The following is a 26,898-nucleotide window of genomic DNA, read 5'->3' on the forward strand; positions in this document are numbered from 1 at the left end:
TGGGGGTTCACCGTCAGTGGGTGGCCCGGTGCCAAGACACACGCTGTACTAGGTGCTCTCTTGTCCATCTTTCATTTCACGAGCTGCTGCAGTTTGGGTGTTGATGGCCTCTCAAGAGCACCTGAGTCCAGTGTCCGGCTCCTGGGAGTATTGGGGTGACCCTGAAAACAGTGGGACCTGCTAGGATACCGTTACATCGCTGGTATGTGCCGTTGAGGGGATGGTAAGCTCTGAGTCGCCACCACATCTCACTTCATTTCTCCTTGCCTTGAGATGAGCAGCTTTTCCACAGCCCACTTCCCAACACACACTCACACACACACACACACACACTCACACACACACACATACACTCACACATACACACACTCACACACTCATACACACACACACTCATACTCACACACACTCACACATACACTCACACACACACACACACACACACACACACACACACACACACACACACACACTCACACTCACACACACACACACACACACACCCACACTCACACACACACCACCACCCCAACACACACCACACCACACACCACACACACACACACCACACACACACCACACACGCACACCATACACACCACACACACCACACTCACACACACACCACACACACACTCATACACACTCCACACACACACCACACCACACACACCACACACTCATACACACACACACACACACACACACACACACACACACACACACACGGTCACAAGTCCCCAGGGCAGTTGAGCGAGTAAGAGATTGGAAAGCTCACACACTGCCTTAGACCGCACTTAGCGAAGGAGCTATTGAGGGGGGCCGGAGCACAGTTCTGCTAAAAGACTGCTTGAAAAGTTGTTGCTGTTAACAGTTGGGTTTTCTGCAGCGACTGCGAGAGCTAATGCTATCAAACTGTTGGAGTGATCTCTTGGGGATGCCGTGGGATGAGACGAGACTGTGTGTGTAAAATGCTCTGTAAACTGCAAGCCTGTGTACGCGTGGGAAACGTGTTCTAGTATTGTCTGAAGGCTGTTGCTTGCAAAAAGGAAGGAAAGTCTTGATTTTACAAACAACAGAAGATAGCCACGGACATCCTGAGATTACGTCTAGCCCCACCCCCTCCCCGCCCCCTCCCCAACCCCTCCCCCAGGGATTGTCTTCCAGGCTGTGTTGGTCTCGACCCTCTAATACAGCTCTCTCATGTTGTGGTAACCTTCAACTTTTATGATCGTAATATGAACATCTGCGTTTTCTGATGATCTCAGGTGACCCCTGTGGAAGGTTGCTTGACCTCCAAAGGGGTTGTAGCCCACAGGTGGACAGCTGATGGTCTAAGGACTTATATTCTGGGAGATTGTAACATGTTCTTATCAAGAAGAGTCTAGAAAGCTGTGCCTCCGGTGGATGGTAGATTTGATTAGCCTGCAGGAGGCCTTGGATGTGATGCCCAGAACCTCTTGAGGCAGATTTAGTAGAGCACATCTATCATCCTAACACTTGGGACAAAGAGACAAGAGGGACAGAAGCTCAAGGGCGTCCTCTGCCAATCTGGACCACATGAAACCTTGTCTCAAAGGAGGAGGAAGAGGACCCAAGAAACCATTTTCAATACAACATTGCAACTAGGAATTTCCAAGTTATGTATCCAAGATCAAGGGCAGGCTAGACAGGCAACCTGTATTATTCTCATAGTCACTTATTTAGAAAAAACAAAAACAACAACAACAACAAAAAAGATATATCTTTTCCCTTAGCAAGCCATTCTCTAAAACCCTATCACACCTCATTCAGATGTCCAAACATCCGATACCACAATTTATATCAAATACAAAGGGATCCTGCTGCCTCCTGCAGACAGGAAAACGCCCGTCTCTCCTGCTGGCCGCTGGTTAGGGCTAGCCTTGTGAATGGGTATGATGCATGCTGCTGTTCTGGGCTGGAATTGCAGGGTCTGGAATGACTGCTTTGTTGCCAGCCGAGCTCTCACGGAGCAGTGTCAGGAGACTGCAGCGAAAATCGTGTTATGAGTTCGCTTTGTGATCGGTTTTATTGGAACCAAAACCGAGTGAAAGGCCGTAGGAATAATTGGGTAATCAAAGCGAATTAAATCAAGAAGGGGAAAGTATCAGTTCTGGCATCAAATGGGGATGGCTCTGACATCCACATCTGTGGTCTTTATCCATTTTAATCAAGTCTAAATTATGCCATTAAGACTTATTTTTGCGATGTTTACACTTGCTCAGACACAGCAGACTGTCTATTCATCTCTGGATATTTCTTGAAACATTAAAACCTCCCCCACTGTTTTCTGGGGAGGTGTTACCTAACTTGATTAGCATCCAGATATTCTGCACACGTGCTCACGTGTGGGGTATGGCGTGTAGTGTTTGGAGAATGCATTCCAGATGTCGAGCTTTTGAGCCATGCAGATGAATCTTTTGTCCCAACTCTCGCTGATACCTTCGGAGAACGAGATTTAAGTGGTGTGTTATTAGTGAGAGCCCACTAAAATAAATAACCGAATCACGCTTTCCCGGGTGGCAGAAATATGACTGCAGCAACTAGCCGCGTTTTCTCCTGTTCCCTTGCAGTATTTCCCAAGGGCTACTGGTTTTTCAGAAAAGGGGAAAAAAATCTGTTTAGACTAATAAATGGCAGCACTTGCTGCCCCTTCTTCCTGATTCTCTAAGTGTGTAACTGAACCCAGGCTGAGTTATGAGGGGATGACCGAACCAGGTTTACATGCAGAGAACTGGGTGTCGGAACCTTCTGTCTCCTTTAATAAAGCTTAGCTTTCTTTGCTGCTGGGGATTGGTCACTGTGTTAGCCCCCAGTGGAAACTGTCCCGAGCCCCTCTTTCCTTCCGCTCGCTCCAAGCACTCGCTGAGTACATCCCGGGGTCTTGGCATTTATAGTCTCAGCTTGGTTTAGGATTCTGTTTGCTTCATTGGTGTCTTGCACCCAAATCAGGAGCTGTTGTAGAGGTTGACTGCTCAACCCAAGAGAGACCATTGACCATCTTCCAGGGTACCCTAGCTACTGTCTCTGCAAAAAAAAAAAAAAAAAAAAAAAAAAAACGCGTCACAGCTCTCTGGCCCTGAATGCCACTGGCCCTGGTGTCCCCTGCCCACACTGTGCTCTGAAAGAACCCTGAGTTCAATTCTCCAGAGGTCTGTGTGTCACCATAAACATTTCCATAGCTTCACACTTTGGCCAAGGGCAGGACTCTGTAGGCTCAGTCATGTTCACAGGGGTCAGATACGAGCAAGGATAAGGCTTGAGTATCGTGAGGTGGCACGGAAGGTGGGCAGGAAGAGAAGTCATCCCCTCTGTATGAAGCCGTGCGTTCTTCTCTTTAGAAACTTTCGGAATATTAACAACATGGCAGCTTGCATACATTGTGACCCTGCCATCTGCCACGCGTTGCTCTATGGGTATTTACATCTCACCAAGAGTTCACAGTCACGAGGACGTAGAGACCTTTCTGACAACACTTCCTTTAGACAGCAGAAGCTAAACACACACCGAGAGGTAAAGAGGCTTACCCAAGCTTGCAGCTAGAAAACCAGCATCTACTCTCACTCCACACCCTTTACCCTCACACACAAACTACATCACGTCAAGTAAATGCACTGCCATTACCCCGCTTTGGCTATGGCATTGAATGCCGTGCTCCATCTAATCTTTCTGGTCATGGTCTCTGAGAGCAGCACAGAGTGCAGGCGAGCGTGCTGGCATGGGTGCCACAAAACACCCCACAGAGCCGTCTTCCCTCCCACACAGCAGGGACTCTGGCCTCTCCTTGTCTGTTTTGCTTTTGTCTTAGGGAGGGTGAGGCAGGAGGATCTCATATTTAAGTCCCCCCCCTTGGGGGCAAACTGAGTTTCAGGCCAACATAAGTGACTCAGCGAGATCTCATCGCAAATAAAAATTCAAAATGGCCCCGGGGGATGCATCTTAGGGAAAGAACGCTTGCCTAGTAAGGATTAACAATGTGTGTGTGTGTGTGTGTGTGTGTGTGTGTGTGTGTGTGTGTGTGTGTGTGTGGTGTGTGTGTGTGTGTGTGTGTGTGTGTGTGTGTGTGTGTGTGTGTGTGTGTGTGTGTGTGTGTGTGTGGTGTGTGTGTGTGTGTGTGTGTGTGTGTGTGGTGTGTGTGTGTGTGTGTGTGTGTGTGTGTGTGTGTGTGTGTGTGTGTGTGTCTGTGTGTGTGTGTGTGTGTGTGTGTGTGTGTGTGTGTGTGTGTGTGTGTGTGTGTACCTTGTCTGTCCCCACCCCCAAAAAGAACAAGAAGAAAAACAAACAAGACAAAAACAGAAAAAGGAAAGGGGGTGACCTCTCCTGTAGGAGTGGGTGTGGGTCCTGCACCCGCTTCTCCTCCAAACGCACTGTTTGTTGACAGAATAAGTCATATAAACGGGAGATAATTGTCCCTTCTGTATCTCTCTTATTTAAAATGCTTTCCTCTCTTCTTCCTTTTTCTTTTTAAAACCAAAGATGAAAGTTTGCCAAACGTGGAAATTGTTTGTCCCAGAACACAGGAGGCCAAGAAGCACCTAATAACGTTACCATGTAAATGTGTCTCAAAGACTCTTTATAAAACAAGTCACATCTTCCCAGTCATTGTCCTTGTCATTCTGTGTGCCTCTGTCTCCCGCCCTGTCTGTCGCCCTGTCTGTCGGGAGCTGCTCCTGGAGACTTCTCCCCTTCTTGCCGAGGTCTCCTCAGGTCTCTGCAGGTAAACTGGTTTGACCCCAGCTCCTTCTCTTCAGAATGGATTCCGGGTTCAAGCATACCTGTCACTAGCAAAGGCGGTCCCCTGGATGTTAGAACCTGGCCTTGGCTCAGGACAGACTGACTTCCCGATGGTAGGCAGTCTCTCTAGAGACTGATTCAGGAGAAACCTCCAACACTGGGTGGTGTAGACTCACACCTTCAAGTGAATCCAGGAACTCTTAAGGGCTGCTGGGGAGGGCAGGGCAGGGATAGCTTCGAGACGTTGCAAGGTAGCTAGAAATTGGGCATGCCAGGTGAGCCTGTGTTAGCACCTCCCGTGTCTGGGTGCATTTGGGTTTTAAATATTTGCATAAGAGACTGGGCCTCACATGCTCGGTAGCTGTAACTCCATGTCGTCTCTTTGATGTTGCCTCTCTGTCTTCTTCCATTGTGGAACCCATGATATAGACACATACCAGCTCAAGTGGTGTCTGGATATTGATGTATGGATAAGACAGGATGTCTGTCAATACATGAGTTCATTTAGAAAATTAGGTTCAGGTTGTTCTGAGGGTGTGGGAGTGTTGAGGTAGGGGAAACTGAGGCTGGTGTATGGGGAGGGGTGTGCTGCCCTCATGCACAGGTCCTGGGAGGGCGTGATTCATTTTAGTGCATGAATAAACTGGCAGAGCTTTAAACACCAAAAGGCCTTCTGAAGATTCTTCTCTGTGGGACACAGGGTATCCATCCCGGTGCAGTTTTTTCTTGAAGCAGAGAGACGGTTTACTGTTCTGACTGTCTGTAGGTAGCTTTGCCCATGTGTTGCTGCTGACTGAAAAGGATTTGGTACTGCAGAAAAGGCAAGCGTTCACCTCCGGGGAGATGTGGAGGGAAGAGCGCGGGTTTCAGGGCCCCTGCAAACCTACCACATATTTCTCTTTGCTCTTTGCTCCTTGATTCTTGAAGGTAGGATGCGGTTCAGTCAGTGGGACTTCCTCCATCTCATGAAGCCATTATGCAGGATTGGGCTCAGTTCTCCCCAAAGATATCCTCATCAGAAGTAGACTCTGGAGCCCTGCTATGGCCAGGAGATGTTTGATAGCTCCTTTTCTGGATCCTAAGATGTCTTAGGTGACAAGCTCCTCCCATCCCTTGCTCCTCCCATCGAGATGGTGTGATAAAGGGTAAGCTTTGTGGAAACCACGAGGACCGCATGGTGTGGTTCACAGTCGTCAAATAGCCCAGCATTGCTATTTGCTCAGCCCTGTTTTAATATACGAGACCCATGAGCATGTAAGAGTTGAGATCGTCGCAAAGATCTGTCGTAAGCTGAAAGTTGGTGAGAAAAAGCCGAGCGGTGACAGCTCCATTCATGTCAGCAGTGCTGGACTAGTCTGAAGCCTGGGTTTGAGCCCCACTCTTAGCCACTGCACCAGTGCTGTAGCCTCACACCTCTTAACCATAGAGTCGGGCCAGCGACCTATGAAGGTGATTTGAAGGTTAACTGAGTCTACAGTAAGAGCTCCTGGTGCGAGCAAGACTTGGGACTCTCAGTTATCTGTTTAACGTTTGCAGGGAAGGCTCCCTCTCGTTTACCCAATACCCTCTCACTCAAGAAATGCATACAAAATCAATTTTCACGTCTATATCCTGTTTCTTCCCCTATAGACCCATAGAGCAGTTTACAAAGAAATGGAAACCCAGCCCTGGCTCTAAATGGATTTGGCTACATTTGATACACTCTTCCTTTCTAGAATATGACTTTTCAGCTATAATAGCCCAAAAGATTGCTTTTCACACCTCTTTCGTTTTTATGGTCCTTTTCAAAGACTTCTCATGTTGTTCACAGTAGAAATGTCGGCTGGGTTTCTGTAGTCTCAGAAGTAACCAAGCCAGAAGTGTCAAGACCCCATCATCATGGAGAGTCCGATGCATTTCTTTGTGTGAGAAGATCAGGGTGCTCCCAGTCCCCATTAATTCACGTGGATTTGTGTTCAGAGAAAAGAAAACTAAGGAACCCTCGCAGCCATTGGATCCAGAGACCAAATTATAACCAAGTCTTTGACTTGATCTGGGCTCATCAGCACCAGAGATGACGATGCTGATACCCAAGAGGTTCGGGCTCAGAGCAGCCAGTCCTGTAGGCATCAGAGGGACTGCAGGATAGGGCTGTCCCACTGGGCTGTCCAGACTCCAGGGTTCAGGCACCAACCCCGTTCAGCGAATCAACTGTATATCTGAACTCAAAGATCTTGAGAGAAGAGGCCCCTGAAAGCAGGCATGGTCAGCCTCCCTGTAGTTCACACGTTGGAAGTGCCTCAGCTCTTAGAAGCCTGTACACGTCTGGGTTCTGCTGGAAAAGGGAACTGATAGAAAACATCAATGTGTACGTCCCTTCACCCACCCACCAATTCTCCCCCTGAGCCCTCCTTCCACCCACACATCCATCATCTGTGTCTCCTAGAGACCCTGGAGCATCAGTGGTGTAAGTCCTGAGCTGAGTCCTGGTCCAAAAGCAGAGGATAGGTGCTCCAGCTTAAAAACTAGCAGCTAGAGAGAACAAACACCTTCCTATCCCTCATTCTGCTCTGTTCAGGCCTGTAACACTGAGCAAGGCCGCCCTACACTGAGAGGGCAAGCCATTCTGCTTGGCCTCCTCCAGAGTCTCAGGCTGATCCCTCCCAGAGGAAAGGGCACACCAATCCCTATACAATAGGACTAATGTCTGGGTGCCTATATCCCGGTCTAGGTCACACCCAAGTGTGTCTTACACACACACACATTGTACTCTTGAGTGACTGTAGTAGGCCAGAAGAGGCTGCTGCCGAGAATCGTTTGAACCCAAGCACTCCTCCCTCCCCCTCCTCCATCTCCTCCCAAGAGCAAACATGTCAGAAATCATTCTGGGAGCTCACTCTGCCCTCCAGGCCGTGACCGCTCAGTGCCAAAGCATACGCAGAATTTGAAGGATGGGATGGAAGTCTGTTGGGGTTTTAAGAAAGCAGATTCTTGAGAGATGATTTGAGTGGACCTGCACAGGAGTTATTCTCCACACCTCCAAATACCTACATCAGCCCACTCCTTAATGGGTCTGTTATCAGACGGGGCTGATCACCATCATTACGGAAGGACACGAAGAGAGGGCTCTGTAGAAAAATGGCCTGGGCTGGGAATTGATCCACCGAGGGATAATTTGAAACAAAAGACTCCAAGATCTAGCAGGCCTAGAAAATTACTATCTTGCTCAATGGGATTAGTTGTCCAAATAAAGAATATCTTCTCCTTGCACCGTCCTGCCTTCTGTTGCCTCTTTTCTGCTCATTTCTTCTGTGCCAGTGGCTGGATCCTCAGCCCTGTACCAGGCTCAGGAGCAGGGCCGTGCTAACTGTGATTCAGTGGGAGCAGAGAGCTGGTGGGACCGTGCTTCAAGGACAGGGGATGCATAAAGAACCAGCTCATGAGGAACTTCCTGCGCTCCCCCATTGTAATCCTCATGAACTCTCATCATTTTTTTATTAGCACAGTGATTTTCCTGATGGATTACGTCATTTTTTTTTCTGATGGGTCTTCGGCCCTCCCTTGAATCTTCTCTCCCTCTCTGAAAGAGAACAGCTTTGTGGCCAAGGACAGGGTGTGACCAGCTGGAGGTATTCCAGAGTCGGCACTGCTGATGTTTGGTAGCAGGGGTGGCTGGCTGGAAACCATGTGTTAGGGGAGCACAAATGCCTCAGGCGAGGCACAGCATAGACCTGCCCTGTGAAGAGGGCTAACATTGGGATTGTAGGAAACAAAGGAGCTGGGCATGATGGTTGCACCCCTTTAATCCCAGCACTCAGGAGGCAGACACAGGCAAAGCCCTGTGAGTTTTGAGGTCAACCTGGTCTACAGAGCAAGTTCAGGCCAGCCAAAGCTACATGGTGAGATTCTGCTTCTAAAAAAAAAAATACAAGGGAAAAAAAATGAAAGAAAAGGTCAAGGATCATAGTCCACAGGAGAGGGAGAGTACGCTGCAGGAAAGCATTCACACCTCCCTTTCTGTGACACCCAAGAGCTTCCGGCCACTCGTGGCACTGCTTGGTTGGGAGGGATGACTGTCTGACGAGTCTAACAGAGCAGTTGGCATGCAGTTCTACCATTTGTTCATATAACCACACCCCTTACCCATCCATCCGTTCATCCGTCTATCCATCTATCCATCCTCTCTTACATTTATCCATCTGAATACCTATCCATCCACCCACCCACCCACCCACCCACCCACCCATCCATCCACCCACCCACCCACCCATCCATCCACCCATCCATCCACCCACCCATCCACCCATCCATCCACCCATCCATCCATCCATCCATTCACCCATCCATCCATTCACCCATCCATCTACCCATCCATCCATTTGTCCATCCATCCATACATCTACCTACTCATCCATTTATTGACCTATCTATCCACTCAGTTATTCAAGTATCTGTCTATCCTTTTATCCCTTCCATCCATCCACCCATCCATCTATCTGCCCACCCACCCATCCATCCATCCATCTGTCCATCCATTCATACATCTACCTACTCATCCATTTATTGACCTATCTATCCACCTTCTTATTTATGTATTCATCTATCTGTCTGTCCACCCATCCATTCATCCCTCCCCATCTAACCATCCATTTACACACCCATCTAGCCAATCATCTTTCACTAATGGCACTTGTGGGAATGGTTACTGCACACAGCACACAATGCTGGGTGCTGAGGACATGAGGACAATTAAATCTCCTTAGGCTTTCAGAGACAAGACAAGGATACAGATACTTAGGCCAGCAGTCCTGGTCAGAGAGGAAATCCTTGAGGGGTGAGCCCAGGCTAACTTGATGAGAAGAGAGGCTTCCTGTGTATATTCTGAGGAGGCTTGCACTATGGGAAGCATGTCTTCATTCAAAGATATGGCAAGCTTTCCCTTCTGTTTCAGGGAAAGTACCCCTCTGCACCCCTGGGTTTAGGTGTCCTCCCTGCCTGCATCCACGTAGCAGGCACTTACTGAAGAGCCCCTCAGCCATCCCCGGCACAGCTTTCTGTTCTCCATCGTTTCCCTTGTTGTGTGAAGATTCTTAGATCTCTGCTACTTAAAACCAAATTTTAGCAAGGGCAACTCTTACTGTGTATACCAGCTTGACCTGGAATCCCTCACGTAACTCAGGCTGGCCTCAAACTTATAGTAACCCCCACTTAAGCTCTAGAGTGCTGGGGTCACAGGCTTGAGCCACTAAGTCTAGGCTTATCTTGGCATTTTAATACAATAGTAAAAACTCTGCCTTGGCCCTCTCTCAAGGGTAGCTACCTCCCCGTTCTATTCTCACTGGGCCTCCAGAGAACTGTATGCTGCTGCTATTCTGCCTTCTCAAAACACGAGCAGACAAGTCTCACCGTGTCCCTCATGATGTCTGGGAAGTGGTCCCAGGATCTCTGTCTTCATCCATGGGTACTCTTGACCTGTACCCATGATGTCTACCTTCCTTTCTGATTGGTGTGTCTACCCTCACAAGGACTCAACTGGAGGCCTTCCAGAGACTTCCCTACCTCTGAGATAGTACGTTCCTCCTTCCCTGCTATGGCCTTCACCGACACATATGTACCCCATTCTGATACAATTAGAGAGTGGCTGGTGCCATCTGACATACAAGAAGACGACCTTTTCGAGGACCTGTCGTGAGAATGTGCAGTCTGCCAGACTGAAGGAAACCATGACAGCCTTTAGGGAAGCACCTGATGATCTAAGGAACATTCCCTAAATGTACAAACTTGAAGAGATCACGTGACCGCTGTCCTGGGCCATCTCTTGTTGCTTTGAAGCATTATCAGATCTCTCATACTTAAGAAGTAGAAGTGCAGACGCTGTCCCCCTGCAGTCTTCCTTTTTAACTGTTTCCTCCCTCCACCTCATCACCTTTGCACAGAGGGAGCTCTCACAGCGAGTTTTGGACATGCTGCCACCGTGCCTCTCATGCTGAGACGCGCTTTTAGCTCAGTGACCCTGAAGACCAGCGGGGGAGGGAGTGTGATTCTCACACAAGCATATGTGTGAGGGGTGAGGGGTGTCGCAGACAGCTGAGGACCTTTAGCAATCCAGGCTGTTAAAGAGGAGTAGGTGTACCTCACAGTTCCAGCATCAGACAGCAGTGGAAGCCCCAGTGTTGTGTGGGTACTGGGTTCCGAATCTGAGAGCAGAGCCGGTACCAGCAGGCTGTACTGGGAATAAAAGCTGGGCACACCAATCTGTGTCTCCATGGAGCTAAGCGTACTGGTTCCTGAAACCTGCTCAGTGAGGATTTGTGGGTCAGCTTTTCTAAGTTTAGAGAAGTTTACAGTAGATGTCTGTGTAGGGCTTAGACTTTTCCAGGCCTTCCCTTTGGGGGCACGTTTGGACCCTTGGCAGACAGAAGCCACAACTTCCTCATTCTTGGGCTCTCCTAGTCAATGGGTTGCAAGCTGACACATTTAGGTCAGTTTAGTCTATAAGGTTGGAGTGGCTGAAGGGTTAGGAATACCAATCCCGGCTGAAGTACTCAAGTCTCTCTCTCTCTCTCTCTCTCTCTCTCTCTCTCTCTCTCTCTCTCTCTCTCTCTCTCTCTCTCTGTCAATGTAGGGTTCGATGACCTCAACGTGTGTGTTGACCCAGGCGTCCCAGAGAATGGCTTCAGGACCCCCAGCGGAGGTGTCTTCTTCGAAAGCTCAGTAGCCCGATTTCACTGCCAAGACGGTTTCAAGCTGAAGGGCTCCTCAAAGAGACTGTGTGTGAAACGCTTCAATGGGACCCTAGACTGGATCCCAGGTGACAAACCTGTCTGCATACAAGAAGGTAAAGGGCCCGCCTCTCTGTGGAAGCCAGCCATGTGGCTCTCAGAGATGAAGACTGGTTTCTCTGGAGGGGAGTCCTAGGGCTGGTCTGGGCTTATGAAATCAGTTTGAAAAGTTCTCTTTCTCTGTCAGTTACATCCAATCTACACCATTCTGTCTGGTTTAAGAGAGCACTCAGATCCCAGAGGGCAGTTTCCTGTCAGGCTGCCAGTTCAGCGCCCACTCCTGGGTTACTCAGCGAAGAGTGTAGTAAGTTTGTTTTGTGCAGAAGTGGGATGTAACTTGGGCTCTAACCAGCTACTGCCTTTTAGCCCAGTGTTTGGCGTGACTTGTTTGAGAAGACGCCGTGACAGGTTGACCAACATGGTTGACAGGCCTCTCTAGCAGTGACCCCTGTATCTATTACTCCCTGCCTCCTGGGTGCCAGCCTAAATCTGCAGGCTCAAACAATTGCACATGCTTTTTTCTTTCTTTCTTTTTTTTTTTTTTTTTTGCTTTGTTTTGTTTTATTTTTTCTCTGCGGACAATGTTTAGAATTATGAAACTGCATTGTTTAATTAATTGGCTTGAGTGTGAGCCTCACAGAGTGAGTGAGGCTGACGTTGAATAGGCCCAGGTCAGAAATGGCCTCAAACCCCTAACTGCCAGGAGGCACACGCAGGCCTGCTCTGTCTCACCGAGCTCATTAGAAGTCTGCTTCCATTTCTCTTTGTTATTGAGTTGATTCTGGGGAGAAAGGTTTTAGGATACGATGCAAAGGATCATTGTGACTTAATAATGTGTACTTCCTTAATGAAACTTTAGAAAAAAATCACGCATGTGCATGTGTGTCTGCGGGTGAGCATGCACATATGAATGCTGGCGCCTGTGGAGGCCAGGGGTGCCGGATCCCCTGGAGCTGGAGTTACAGGCCAACCTGCCAATATGGGTGCTGGGCACTGGACTCGGGTACTCTGCAAGACCAGTGCGTGTTCTGACCCACTGAACCATCCCCACAGCCCTGCGTTAGGAAACACCTAGACTGGTTTAATGTGACACTGTTTTTATTATGCCTTCTTGTACGGAAATTGCGAAGGATGAGGAAGAATGATCTCTTGCCCTTAAAGTACCCACTAATAAATTCAGTATTCCCCCTTGTATGCCCGGGTGAGCTGTGCCCTCTCTGAAATTCTAAACTAGAAGTGTATCTGGTTCATGTCTGTATCTCCTGCCAAAGCCTATGACCCGAGATGCCCTGAATTCAGAAGCATGAGTGGATCAAGAAAAGAAGAGCAAGGGCCCCAAATATTGCCCGGTCACGAGGGCCTTCTCTTATTACGTCTTCTTGGGGCAAAGCCAAAGCAGTTTAGCATCTTTAAAGTAAGCTTCTCTCTAGCTCCTTGCTCTGTGGGGTAATTCCATGCAGTGAGCCAGTCTCCTTGGTTGGGGTCCTTCTTGGGTGCCGAGACGCAAGGGGGAAGGCACAACATAAAGTGCAGGCACAGTGTCGGGACACAGCACTCCCACCGGAAACCAGACCCTGACTCTCCAAGCGAGGGTCCAGACCCAAATTTTGGTGTTGAATGGTGAGCAATGTTTGGGAAAGCTTACACAAACCAACTGCCAGCTCGGCTGACACTAGGCCGTCATGATATGTTTATCTGAACTTAGCAGTGATACCATAGGTCTTGGGAAGTTTGTGTTCAGAAGTGGCTGCTGCTCCTCCATGGTAGAAAACATCATTGCTTATTTCTTTGGTGTTGTTCGTTCTGTCTGTCTGTCTGTCTGTCTGTCCATCCTTCCTTCCTTCCTTCCTTCCTTCCTTCCTTCCTTCCTTCCTTCCTTCTTTCTTTCTTTCTTTGTTGGTCCTGGGGATTGAACCCAGGGCCTCAAGCATGTTAGATATGCTCTCTACTGCTGAGTTATCCCCTTTGTCCTTTATTCTGTACAGCCCATAGGGAAGGTGATAAAAAACAAATAAACAAACAGAAAATCCTTACCATGGAGGGTTTTGTTTATTTGTTTGTTTTTAAACCTGGCTTTGCAAATAACCCTGGCTGAGTGCTTCACGTGTACGCTGGGTGGATCTTAAGAGCTGTCGAATTAGTTTGCCGCCCTTGCCAGAAGGCCGAGAAGGTTTTGTAGCGGAGATAATGATGATTTATTTTAGACTCACTACAGCTACCCTATGAGATGAGAATTTTGTTCTCATTTTCTGTGTGGGAGACGGAGACTCAGAGAGGCTCAGTCACTCCCTCAAGGTCACACAGCTTAGGACTAACAGAACTGAAGGGAGTCCTCAGGGAGTGTTTCAGCTGTACTGAAAACCAGCAAGACAGAAGTGATGGGGAAGCAGGCTTGCCCTGGGCCAGCCCCGAGGGCAGTGAGGCAGCATCTCTGTCACCCAGGGTTCAGTGGTGCGGGGAGTGTTTCTGGGGCACACGAGGGTATGGTGAGACAGGAGTGAGAATACTCTGCTCTGTGGGGCTTCTCCTCCTGAAAGTCCATCTGGATGTGGACTTCTGAGACAGCATCTTCACTTTCTCATAGGTCAGACTTTACTTTCTCATATGTCCATGCAGAGAGAAGGCTTCAGAGAGCATCATGGGGAAAGAGTAGAGGATTAAGGAAAGAGAATCCGGTGGGTGGAATGCTTGCCCACGCAAAACCTGGGTTTGATCCTATACCACATAAACCAGGCATAGTGGCACAATCCCACAATCCCAGCACTTATGAAGTAGAAGCAGGAAGATTAAAACAAAAGACAAAAACCTCAAGTACCAGTTATTCAAAACCCAGCTACCTAGCCAGTATGAGGGCTAGCCTAGGCCGCCTGATTCCTTGTCTTTAAAAACATAGAGAAACACTGGGAAGGGACACAAACACTAAAGCCCCATTGCCTCACACCCCTGTTCAACCAACTGACTGACTTTCTAAGTTTGCTGTTCTGGCCGATGATCTACATTTCTACGTTTACAGTGTAAGCATCTCCCTGCCCTGTCGCTTGCTTTTCCTCATCAGGGCGGTGCCCAACCCTTTATTGAGTCCCAAAGGCCCCATTCGACTCAGGTGTGGGAGTGCATTGTTTCTGCAAGTGTCTGGGTCTGAGTTGGGATTGACGGAGCTCATAGGACTCTCACAGTTGAGGCACCATTTGGCAGGCAGGGAAACCGAGTCTTGAGGAAATAAAGGGTTCCCCGGCATTCTGTGAAGATTTCTGTGACACCTGGACCAGATCTGTCCTCAGGGGCCCGTCACTGTGACCCTCCACTGTTCTCCCAGTCCTTTCTCCTACCCGCAGGCTCTGCCTAAGAGCAAAAGAAAGGGTCTCCTGTATCTCAGGTTAGCCTAGAGTTTGCCATGCAGCCAAGGATAGCCTTGAACTCTACCCCAAAAGTGCTGGGAGCACAAACATGTACCACAATGTCTCTGATAAGAAGCAGATTTTTGAAGCAGCCAGTTCCCTTGACTTTCTGGTGCCCACTAGTTAAACAATGCTCTGTAGAAGTCATGTGATACGATGGACAACAGAGTAGGCAAAAGTCTTCTTGGGCAGTCCTACAGAGTCCTCTCCCAACATGCTCTCACGCGCGCGCACACACACACACACACACACACACACACACACACACACACACTCTCACCATTCCAGTGTAAACTGCTTGTCTTGGGGAAGCTCAGTGTGAACCAGGGTCTGCATAGCTAAGGTTACAGGGAGTAGATTTATCTCGGTACCCAAATCTGCCACTTGCTGTGCCGCTGTTTTTTCCTGAGCCGTCATCCAAGGGCCAAGCCAGCTTTCAGGACCAAAGCCTGGTGAATGCACCAGGAAATTCTGTGGCTGGCAGAAGACTGAGAGGTGTCTTGTTGCATTGCAGACCTGTGAGGTCAGGGTACTGGCCACCAACTGGGCCTCTGCTGTGGCAAAACCACTCAGCTACGTCTAACCGGGGACACGTTCCTGGGAGCCACACACTTTCCTGTGAAGGAGAGGTGATATGAGATTGGCCTTGTGTGAATTGAATTTCTAGACACAGGCAGAACACAAATGTCAAGGCAGGAACCTATCCCAGAAACTAAAAGAAAGGCACTTTGGTTCCTACCGCTGTGAGCGAATGAACAGAGTAAAGGAGGACGCTCAGCCTCTGTTGTCAGGCCTGTTGGTCGATGGCGTTATTGGAACATTGCCTTGATTAAGCATCGTTTGCTGCTGGGCTACAGAACGCACTTCTCCCTTAAGCGTTGGCTGCAACGGCTGGGCGGAAGCTTTTGCTTTTGCTTTTGAAGCAGAGAACTAGATGAGCCGCTACGGCCAGCTTCGGCGTTGGCCAGAGTCTCCCTTAGACTGTGGGCCAGCATTGCACAGCACCAAAGTCCCTTGGGAGTCTCCCCGCTAGGGAGGGTGACATGGAGCTTCTAAAGTCAGATCTACATAGCAGGAATCTTGTCATCTGATCAGGTTCAGGCTGCCCCCCAGAGCGTCTTTGGGTGTAGTCACACAAGTGAGGGGGCACACAGATTTCTCTTTTGCTTTAAATGTCCCTACCTGGAATAGATAGCGTTGGGAAGTAGAGACTTAGTCGCTGCAAACAAGCCCTTGTGAAATTCACATCTGAGTGCTTCGTTGGCAAGTTCTCCTTGGCAGGGTGGAGGGCATCTTTCTGTTTCCTCCCCTGCGGCTTCCTCGAGAGGCTTGGAGAACCGGTGCTGGCCTCCTTGGCCATCTCATTTCACGTCAGCTTCTGATAAATACATATTAAGGAGGAGAAGAAAAAAAAAAAGTCTGCTCGTGACACTGCAGTCCCCCGGCTCTAGCAGACAGCTTGTTCCAGAGTGCCTTCCCCGGCAAGTGCCCAGATGGTTTCTGAGGACAGTGACACTCCTAATCCCAGCACAGTGCTATTAAGAGACCTTACATGTAGCTCCTCCTCAGAGCATCCCGTATTGCAGATGAACTGTCTGAGAGGGAAGCTTTTGCAGGCAATGATTCCTCCAGTCGGCCAGTCGGTTCCCCTCAGCCAGAGAGTATTAAAACATTTCCTTAAACCACACAGAAAACACAACTCCAAGCTCTGCCTACTCAGAACCCTGCCCTCAGCGATACCACAGCCTCCTGCCCCAAACCTCAGGCACAACCTTCAGTGCTGCTTCAAGAGCAAAGCTTAATTAAAGGTGACATTGGGGCCACTGTGGGGAGGGAAGTATGCGACTTTGGGGCTTTTAAAAATTATGTGTATGGATGTTTGGGCTGCATGTGTGTCTGTACCTGGTGTTCGTGCAGTGAGTGCCCTCTGAGGTAAGGAAAAAAGCATCAGACTTCTTGGACCTTGATTTATGGATGATAGATTGTGAGTCACCGTGTGGGACTCCAATGTGGGTCCTTCTGCAAGAGCAGCCAGTGCTCTTAACCTCTGAGCTATTTCTCTGGCTCCCAAAGATTTTCCTCTCCCAAGGAAAAACCTTGTTCCTGTCTCAGTACCTTCAAAGGGAGGGTCCCCTCCGTCTAAAGATGCCACTTGCAGGCAGCATGCTGCCGCACCTTGCAGATGCGTTGAGATGCCACTGGATATCCATGGTCTGCATAAGTGCATAGACAACTCCTCACCCCTGAGGTACCAAAGGAGGGCCCAGTGTTCCTGCAGCTCCTGCTTCCTCAGTGTTCTAGTTAGACACAGTGGTCTTCTGCAGCCGCCTGCCTCCGCCTCCTCTGAGGCACCGCACAGCCCTCACGGGTGGCCTGGGGATAAATGGTGTCCCCTAGAGGTGCAGAGCTTGTTGGGGAGTGCTGGGTTTGCTCTGGTCTCTTTGACTAATGCATGAGTTTCTTAGGTAAGGTGGCTGTCGTTCCCACAGAGCATGGCTTCCTTCCTTTTGTACTCTGGTTGTGTTAGTACACACCTTATCCTTGTTTTGACTCAATTAACGAGTCAGGTGCAGTTGAGGCTGAGTTATCTGTAGGGCTGCGACAGGGGTTGCCAGTTCCGGATCATGCACGTTGGGAATGTTGACCGAGGTGAACCGCGACAGCCAGACATCAGTCCAGAATCTACCTCCACCCACAAACACTAGTTCCCCACGTCCCCCTGTGCTCTACGAATCTCTGGCTCCCAGACCTGTTCTGTTTTGGTGTAATACCTTCGTTCTCCTTTCCCCCAGGCAGACCGCACTGTTCTAAGGAGGTGCGTCCTATGTGGACTGGGTACTACTGTGTTAGAGGCACGGTGTGCTCTTCAACGGCCAGGTTCTACCCTGGATTCACTGTGCCTCCTTCAATGGGTGCAGGATGCAGTGTACTGATCAACAGCCGGGTGCTAAGCTGGATGCGCCCTGTGTTCTTCCATGAGTACTGTACCCCAGCACGGCAGCTCTGGCATTGTTTTCTGGATGAGAAAGCAGAGGCTTAGAGGAGCTGGATCCTCAGTGGAAGCCTGGGCAGTGGCAGGGATGGGATCAGCTCTGAACTTTCCAGAACACTCGAGAGATATCCAGGGTTCATTTCTTCTCACTGGAGTAAGGGGATGACTTACATGTTAATGGCCGCAGGTCCACATCCCCTTAGGGAGACCTCGTCCTTCCTGGCAGCATCTTTGGTGGGGACCAGTTGCTATAGGGCTCTAGCTTTTAAAGCATAAAGGGATCCCCTGCCTCAGAGCCAGGTGCGAATACCTCTTCAGACCCCTCTCACTAAAGCGCTAGGGGCAGGACCAAAGAACTGGCATTCCTAAAAAAAGAAAACCGGAAACATCCCAGGTGATTTTCTCCTCAGAAGCCCCGGAAGCCCCTTACTCAGGGATGTCATGTTGCAGCTTTGTGTGAGAAGAGAGAACTCGTTTTCTGTTGTGTTCAGCAGAGTTCCTTAGAGACCGTTCTTGTGATGTGAGCATCAGTGTATCAGACGGGGACCTGCGTGAGCATGAGTGAGTTACACACTGTGTCCAAGAAGCAAACTGGGAGTGGATAGGCCGGCATCCCAACAACCTCCACTCCTGTGCTCTCCCTGGAGTTGTGTAGCCTACCATACCCATCAGATCGCCTGTGGAACTTTAAAAAAGAAAAAACAAAAAACATACTCTAGAAGCTTCATGGACGCTTCATTCAATTGTGTGTTTTCCTTCGGAGGAGGCAAACATCACAGGGCTACCTCCAAAAGCTCCCAGGCCAGTCCAGGGTGCACCTGGGAAACCCTTCCCTCTGTGCTTTCTGTCTCCAAGTCCCTGTTACCCAGTTACCAGGTCCTAGCCCTAAGGAACTGAACACAGGAGAGCCCTTTCCAGGATGACCCCAGCTTGCTATGCCTGTGTGCTTAACCCTTCTTTGTCCAAAATTCCTTGCAGCGTGCCAAAAAGCGAGAAAAAGAGCCATTCACGGAGCACGTTTTTTAAGTACTTACTACAGTATTTTGGCTCCCATAGGCCTGACCAGGATTGCTATAAAAGATGAATAATTTGACATTAAGAAGAATCTTTGAGCTTCCTGGGGGATGGGTGCGGTGTGAGTTTAAGTATTATTATTACATTATAAATTTTTAATTAAAAGATCCAACTTGACTCCCAAGCTAAAGCTGACAGTAGTGTTGGCAGCCAGCCCCCTTTATTCATCGGAAGTGTGGGGTGCAGGCATTTTTCAAAAGCAGGGGACTCTTACTCCCTTTTATGGCTACTCATATATTAAGTTGAGCTGTCTTCCGCCTTCGGGAGCTTCACTGAAACAGATGGAAGCCCTAAAAATGTTTTATTTAGCGTTCCTTTCTTCTCAGGTGCATTTTCTATCACCTAAAATTCTTCCTTGGTTGCTTTAGACATGAGTTACCAAAAGCGGCAGCCTCAGCCCACGTGGGCAAGTGTTTCCATGTCTTCTATCATCTGAGGTAGGAGAGTGCAGAAGGACACCCCTCCTGTCCCCAGGCCCACTGTCAAGTCTCACTGATGTTGACAGAAGTTACCATTTGCCCAGGCGCTCCCCCCTTGTTGTTCCTGTGTGAGTTTGGGTCTCTGTTCTGGAAGAGTTTCTTTTCTTAAATGTGAATATGACTTGCAAGGGGAAAAGACTCCAGAGAAATAAGGGTGAGGGGAAGACAGAGGCCTATCCGGTAAAGATGAGTGGCAGAAACAATCACCCCCGTGGCAAGTTGACAGCCAGATAGCCACAGGCAACTTTACTAGCCTGGCTGTCAGGCCCCACAAGGGCAAAAGGGAAGTCTCCACCTGGATGACATTGCAAGGTAACCAGCTGTGCCCCCGTATTCTTGAATTCCTGTGCCGCATTCCCAGCCTGTCTGAACCAGGGCCCTGCAGGAGGGCGGGTGGGTGGCTTTAAATCACCGAATCACCAGGTACACGGAGAGTCACAGCACCAGCATGGTTTAGATCCCTGTCAGGTCACATGGATAGGTCACGTGATGACCAGTGGTGACCTTGAACATCTAGTTGACTAGGAATCCCTGGAAGGCAGTTTTTCGTTAGCTCACAGCTGCAACAACCCAGAATCGGGTTGCTTATGAAGAATGTACGGTTTTCCCAGGGGTGTCCTCCAAACTCATCACTGTGCACCCGGTTCTCTCTCTCCAGCATGGAGTGGTTCGAGGCTGACCTGGGCTCTCCAGGCTCTGTTTTCTGAGTCTCATTAGCACCAATAGAGACTTCCTCAGAGCCCCTCCTGGGCCCACAAAGCAAAGGCCTCATAGTGCAGACTTGCCTGTTTTAGAGTCCAGTTTTACTTGGCTAACACAACTTCTGGGACCATTAAATTCCCAGGAATCATTGCTTTGTTTCCACTGAATGTCTTGTCTTCCTGGTCACCACGCACTGGCCTTGGGTATCTTGATGTCTCGTCTTTGCCTTTGTCTCAGAGAGAGATGAAAGATGCCCTTTGCCAGCACCACGCCCCAAGCAGTTTTCAGGCTGGAATCTAAATTTATCAAACACCCGTGTAATTCTCCTGCTAGGCCTCAGGTGCTCCTTGAGAGGCTTGCCCTGAGTCTTCTGTCTGTAAGTAAAGCTCTGTCAGTCTTCAGTCTGTGAGAATGATAGCCTTTGAAACCCATTCTAAAGAGTAACTCAGGAGGCTAATTACCCACCTAGCACTTGCAAAGCCATGAGTTCGGTACCCAATACCACCAAAAGAGGAGTTCTTTTTAATGCTTCTTCTGAGTCTGCTTTGGGCCACTCAGGGTTTCCCATCTTCTCCTTTTCACTCATCTTTCCAGAAAGTGAAAATCGATCCCAGAGTTCCTTTAAGGATGAAATAATTAAGCCTTTGTTGATCAAGAGAAGCAGAAAGGGCTGGGGAGATGTCCCCACTGACAGGATGCCTGCTGCAGAAGCATGAGGGCTTGAGTTGGGGTCCCCAGAAACCATGTAAAAAGCCAGGTACCGTGGCTTGTACTTGTAATCCCAGCACTGGGGAGGTGGAGACAAAAGGACCCCAGGGCTTGCTGGCCAGCCATCTTACTGAATCAATAAGTTCCGAGTTCTGTGAGAGACTCTGCCTCAAAATAATGGTGGTGGTGGTGATTATGTGTAGAGCAATAGGAGGAACTACTCAAAGTTATTTTCTGCCCTCAATGCACATGCGCATATTATGTGTGAGTATACAGACTCATGTATACATGGGCACACACATGAACATGTATACATACACACAGAGACAGACAGACAGACAGACAGACAGACAGACACACACACACACACACACACACACACACAGTCAAGGGTTGCCCGAATGATGAAAGTGCACTAACTTCTGTCACTTCCATCAAGAAGTCAGCAGTCAGCTTGCCCTCGTGAAAATTTTCTAGCAAATAATCAAGTTTTTACACTTCAGAGGAAATTCAGTGCTTTGCCATTCATCCCAAGACATTCTGTTCAGTGGCTCCTCCCCAAGACCCAGTAGCTCTGGGTGAGGTGGGGAAGGGGTAGCATCTTCATTGAACTTTCTTGTTCTCCATTCTGGTTCATTTTTCTTTACCATGACTTTGTCTAAATTTGCTAGATACATATATATATATATATATATATATATATATATATATATATATATATATGGCTTTGCATATACCGAAGTTCAGGAGACACCACAGCCCAGTGGACACTCACGAGGTAGCGCCAGTGTCACCTTCATCCAGGGAAGCAATAGGACACTGTTGCTGTCCCCAGGAGCTTATTCCCGTTTCCTTCCTCCTCCTCCTCCCCCAGAGAGTTAGCAAACCCTTATGATGGCTGCCCCCCAACCCTGATGCATTAGTACCCTAAACATGATGCTATTTCAAGCTTACTTTCCTTTTGCCTGCTTTGGGATGTAACATACATGGACATATAGGGTAAGGACTACGTTAGAGCTGAGTGACGCACTCCCACACACAGACCCTTTAGTGTTTGCAGTATTTTAGCCACCTGGCAGGTATGTAGTGCTCCCTCTCACTTTGTAGTGGGCTGGCAGTTTGGAAGTTTGTTTCTTTGATGTGGGTGGGTGGGTTGGTTGGTGGGTGGGTGGGTGGGTTGGTTAGTTGGTTGGTTGGGTTTGTTTTGAGAGAGCATCATCGTACTGTGCAGGGCACACCTGTCTGAGCCTCCTGAGCCCTGCTTTACAGACAGGCATGAGCCGCCACTCCCCGAGCTTCTCACCTTCAGTGCTCCTTTCCCTGGTGCATAATAAAGTTGAGAACCTTTCCGTGTTTATTGGCCAGCTGGTGAGTCTCTCCTGTGAAGTGCCTGCTTAATTCGCTTAACCGCTTATCGATTAGTTGTCTTTTCCGGATTGATTTCTAGGAGATTTTATATACACTGCATGCGAGTCCTCCGTTAATCGCAGGTGCTACGAAGCCGTCCTGTGGCTTAAGCTTTTACTCTCTTGTTATCTGTGTGATGCGCAGAATATTTTAACTTGAACGAAGTCAAATTTATCAACCATTTCCTCTATGCTCGGTTTGTGTGGGGTGTTCTTTGTCGTGTTTGAAATGTTTTCACTGGGCTACATAGATGGCTCTTCTGGAAGACCCAAGTTTGATTCCCACCCTCCATGTTCGCTAGCTCACAAGGGCCTAGTACTCCAGCTCCAGGGGAACCTGATGTTCTCTTTTGACTTCCACAGGCTTCTGCACTCACATGTGCATACGTGCACACATGCACATGCATCCGCACACAGGGTTTGCAAGTGAAAATAAATCTTTCAAAAATGTTTTCGTATTATGATATTGCAAAGGCATTTTCCTGTGTAATCTCAGAGGCTTACCGTCTTGCCTCTGTATTTATCCCTCTAACCATTCTTCCTGGGCTTGGTTTGTATGTAACACACACAGCACTGTTCATTGGAATGCATGTTCCCACTACTTCCTGTGGCCATCTCTGTCAGGAAATGGAAGTCCTGGCTCAGTCCTCTGTTCTGTTGGTTGCTCTGTCTGTCATGTGCTAGATGTGTGCTTTTATTACTGTAGCCCTGTAATTCTTAAATGATCGTAACACAAGCGTTACCCTCTTTCTGTTTCTTCAAAACTGTCTTGGCTCTTTGTGGTCTTCCAGGTTTCCATGTAAATTTTAGAATGAGCAGAGCAACTGCCAAAGCAAGTTTGAATTCTGAACAGTAATACGTCGTGTTTTGTGATGTTTAGTTCTTATCAACTTAACACAGTCCAGACTCACCTGGGAAGAGTTTCAATGAGGAGCTGTCTAGATTAGGTACACTTGTGGGTGTGTCTATGAATGATTGTCTTGATCGTGTTAATTGATGTGAGAAGACCCAGTCCACTGTGGGCGGCAGAATTCCCTAGACTTGGGTCCTGGGCTGTGTTAAGGGTGGACAACAGAACTGAGCAGTAAAGCATGCTTCGTCTGCTCTTGACTTTGGATGTGACCAGTTTGTGATCCCTGTGACTCCCTGCTATGACTATAAGCTGGTATTTTGAATGAAAATAAACATTTTCTCCCCAAAGTTTATGTCACTTTCCTACAAAGGAAAAATAGGACAGATTTATTGTTAAAATTGTAAGGAAAATGAGGCCTATGCAATATTAGTTCTCCCTACTTACTAAGGTATTTAACAATTCTTCTCAATAATGTTTTCTGTGTGGACGTCTTGTCTTTTGTTTATTTATTTGAATCTAGCAATTCAAATATTGATGTACTTGATGAAAGTTTTAGGTTTGTTTAAACTGCTCTGTTAGAAATCCGTACATATTCAACTCGTTAATTTTACTACTTATATTTGCAAATTCTCGAAGAGGTTTTTAATATTTATTTCTTGTCTGTGTATGAGAGTTTGCCTGCCTTCATGCATATGTACCGTGTGCACGCTAGGTACCCCTGGAGGTCAGGAAAGGGTGTCAGAGCTCCTGGAACTGGAGTTACAGATGATTGTGAGTCACCATGTGGGTGCTGGGAACTGAACCTCGGTCCCCTGCAAGAGCAACAAGTGCTCTTAACTGCTAAGCCCTTATCTTTGCAAATTATTTTGGTTCTTACCGAATGCACTGCCATTTCATATTTGAACATTAAAGCCTTCTTTCTTTCTAGCTAACTCCTTCCACTTTCCTCTTGCTTGGGTCCCACTTCAGTCGGAAAACCCAGCACAGATTAGGACGTAAGTGTAAGGATTGAGCCCTCAGTCAGGGGTCCCAATCTCTGATCGATGCCCTCTGTATTTTTGCACTAACATAGTTTTCTAATAATATCCCTCATTCAATTGCAGTGTTTTGTTTAATCCCTAGCCTCTTAAGAGCTTTTAAATATGAATGGATGTGGGATTTTTTTTCAAATGTGTTTTTCACATCTAATAAGATGCTAATTCTCTCCTTTAGTCTGTTAAATGTTCGAGTCACATTGGTTGATCATTAAACATTCAATCAGCTTACTTGTGATACACCTGAGTGGTGTGCTCTAATGTGTTAATTTTAAGTCTTGTGTCTGTGTTGCTGAGGTGGCTTGGCCTGAATGCTCTTTCCTTGATATTTCCTGTGACGTTCTTTCTACATTGAGTAATAGTCATCAAGGGAGGCAGCCCCAGAAACACGCTGGTGTCCTTCAGAAGAGAACGCCTTACTCAGGGTGTGTGCAAGGTTGGTGCTGTATCATCCACAAGTGTCCAGCAGAATTCACAGAGAAGTATCTTGGGTCTGGAGTACAGTTCGTGGGAAGCCGTTCTGGTTTAAACTGAGTATGCTTAACATTTTACCTAAGTGTAAGTTGGCGACTTTGGTAAACGAGGGTATTTCTGACCTTGTCTGAAGAGCTTGAGTTCATCTAACTTCTCAATTTTTTTGACTTCAAAGTTTTTTTTTCTCTTCAGTCTTTTAAGTTTTTTTAGTGTAAGCTATGTCATGCTATATCTTTTTATCCCTACATGGTTAGGTATATTATACTTCCTAGCTCTCCATGGGTCCCATCGCTGACCGTGGATTATGACTTTGAAGAATGGATGCTTGGTCTTGCTGCTCCTTCTTAGCCTGGCCCTTTCCTTTCTCATCAGATTCTCTCCTAGTTATTCGTGACTATTTATTTCCCCGTAGTTTCCTTGGGTTTGATCACATATCCTTTTTTTTTTTTCTGACGATTAAAGAATTCTTCATGTTAGTTCTAAATAATAAGCCTGCATTTGTATATTAGTGGTAACTTACCTCAACATTTATAAAGCAAAATCCAATGGAACTTGAGGCACAAACCCTCAGTCACAGTAAGACCCTGACTAACATGGAAAACTTGAGCAGTCAATCAGCAGATTTGACTTAGTCAACTCTAAGATACGTGTTCTTGACGTGTGTGTGTGTGTGTGTGTTTCTTTCTTTCTTTCTTTCTTTCTTTCTTTCTTTCTTTCTTTCTTTCTTTCTTTCTTTCTTTCTTTCTTTCTTTCTTTCTTTCTTGGGACAGGGTCTTACTGTTCAGTCATAGCTGACCTGGAACCCGTAGAGTTCCAGGACAACTTGCGTCTGTCTCCTGAGTGCTGGGATTCCTGGCTTGTGTGAGCATCAGTGCTGGACCTTCAGTGTGTGTGAGCATCAGTGCTGGGCCTTCAGTGTGTGTGAGCATCAGTGCTGGGCCTTCAGTGCGTGTGAGCATCAGTGCCGGGCCTTCAGTGCGTGTGAGCATCAGTGCCGGGCCTTCAGTGCGTGTGAGCATCAGTGCTGGGCCTTCAGTGCGTGTGAGCATCAGTGCTGGACCTTCAGTGTGTGTGAGCATCAGTGCTGGGCCTTCAGTGCGTGTGAGCATCAGTGCTGGACCTTCAGTGTGTGTGAGCATCAGTGCTGGGCCTTCAGTGTGTGTGAGCATCAGTGCTGGACCTTCTGAGAGTGCTGGGCCTTCAGTGTGTGTGAGCATCAGTGCTGGACCTTCAGTGTGTGTGAGCATCAGTGCTGGACCTTCAGTGTGTGTGAGCATCAGTGCTGGGCCTTCAGTGTGTGTGAGCATCAGTGCTGGGCCTTCAGTGTGTGTGAGCATCAGTGCTGGGCCTTCAGTGTGTGTGAGCATCAGTGCTGGGCCTTCAGTGCGTGTGAGCATCAGTGCCGGGCCTTCAGTGTGTGTGAGCATCAGTGCTGGGCCTTCAGTGTGTGTGAGCATCAGTGTGGAGCATCAGTGCTGGGCCTTCAGTGCGTGTGAGCATCAGTGCTGGACCTTCAGTGTGTGTGAGCATCAGTGCTGGGCCTTCAGTGCGTGTGAGCATCAGTGCTGGACCTTCAGTGTGTGTGAGCATCAGTGCTGGGCCTTCAGTGTGTGTGAGCATCAGTGCCGGACCTTCAGTGTGTGTGAGCATCAGTGCTGGGCCTTCAGTGTGTGTGAGCATCAGTGCCGGGCCTTCAGTGTGTGTGAGCATCAGTGCTGGGCCTTCAGTGTGTGTGAGCATCAGTGCTGGGCCTTCAGTGTGTGTGAGCATCAGTGCTGGGCCTTCAGTGTGTGTGAGCATCAGTGCTGGGCCTTCAGTGTGTGTGAGCATCAGTGCTGGGCCTTCAGTGTGTGTGAGCATCAGTGCTGGGCCTTCAGTGTGTGTGAGCAGTGCTGGGCCTTCAGTGTGTGTGAGCATCAGTGCTGGACCTTCAGTGTGTGTGAGCATCAGTGCTGGGCCTTCAGTGCATGTTTAGGCTTAAAGAGAAATGTGTAGCCACAGATTTATCTGCATGGCATGCATTACAACATGCAAATTTTCATTGTTATTCCAGCCAAAACATTTTCTGCTTTTTATCTTGTTATTTTATTGGACCCATGCGTTATTTAGGAAGATATTACTCAGTTTCCAACATGGGGATCTTGTAACAATTCTTATTTTCAACAAGTCTTCTTTTCATTGTGGCCCAAACACGCTCAGTAATTTCAGCCATGTGTACTTGTGGAGACTGCATTCCTCCCGAGTGTGGTCAGTCTTCGTGAA

At 48.2% G+C, this 26,898-nt stretch overlaps 1 protein-coding gene across 1 annotated transcript in view; it reads left to right on the forward strand.

Annotated features, from left to right (window-relative positions):
- Positions 1–26,898, forward strand: part of Susd4 (sushi domain containing 4) — a 124,163-nt gene that overhangs the window by 56,219 nt on the left and 41,046 nt on the right. The window contains exon 3 of the mRNA XM_032914980.1: positions 11,360–11,572. Coding sequence (XP_032770871.1) covers positions 11,360–11,572 — 213 coding nt within the window. The remainder of the gene's footprint in view (positions 1–11,359; positions 11,573–26,898) is intronic.

The sequence above is a fragment of the Rattus rattus genome, chromosome 10 (genome assembly GCF_011064425.1).
Source record: "Rattus rattus isolate New Zealand chromosome 10, Rrattus_CSIRO_v1, whole genome shotgun sequence".
In the NCBI taxonomy this organism is placed as follows: domain Eukaryota; kingdom Metazoa; phylum Chordata; class Mammalia; order Rodentia; family Muridae; genus Rattus; species Rattus rattus.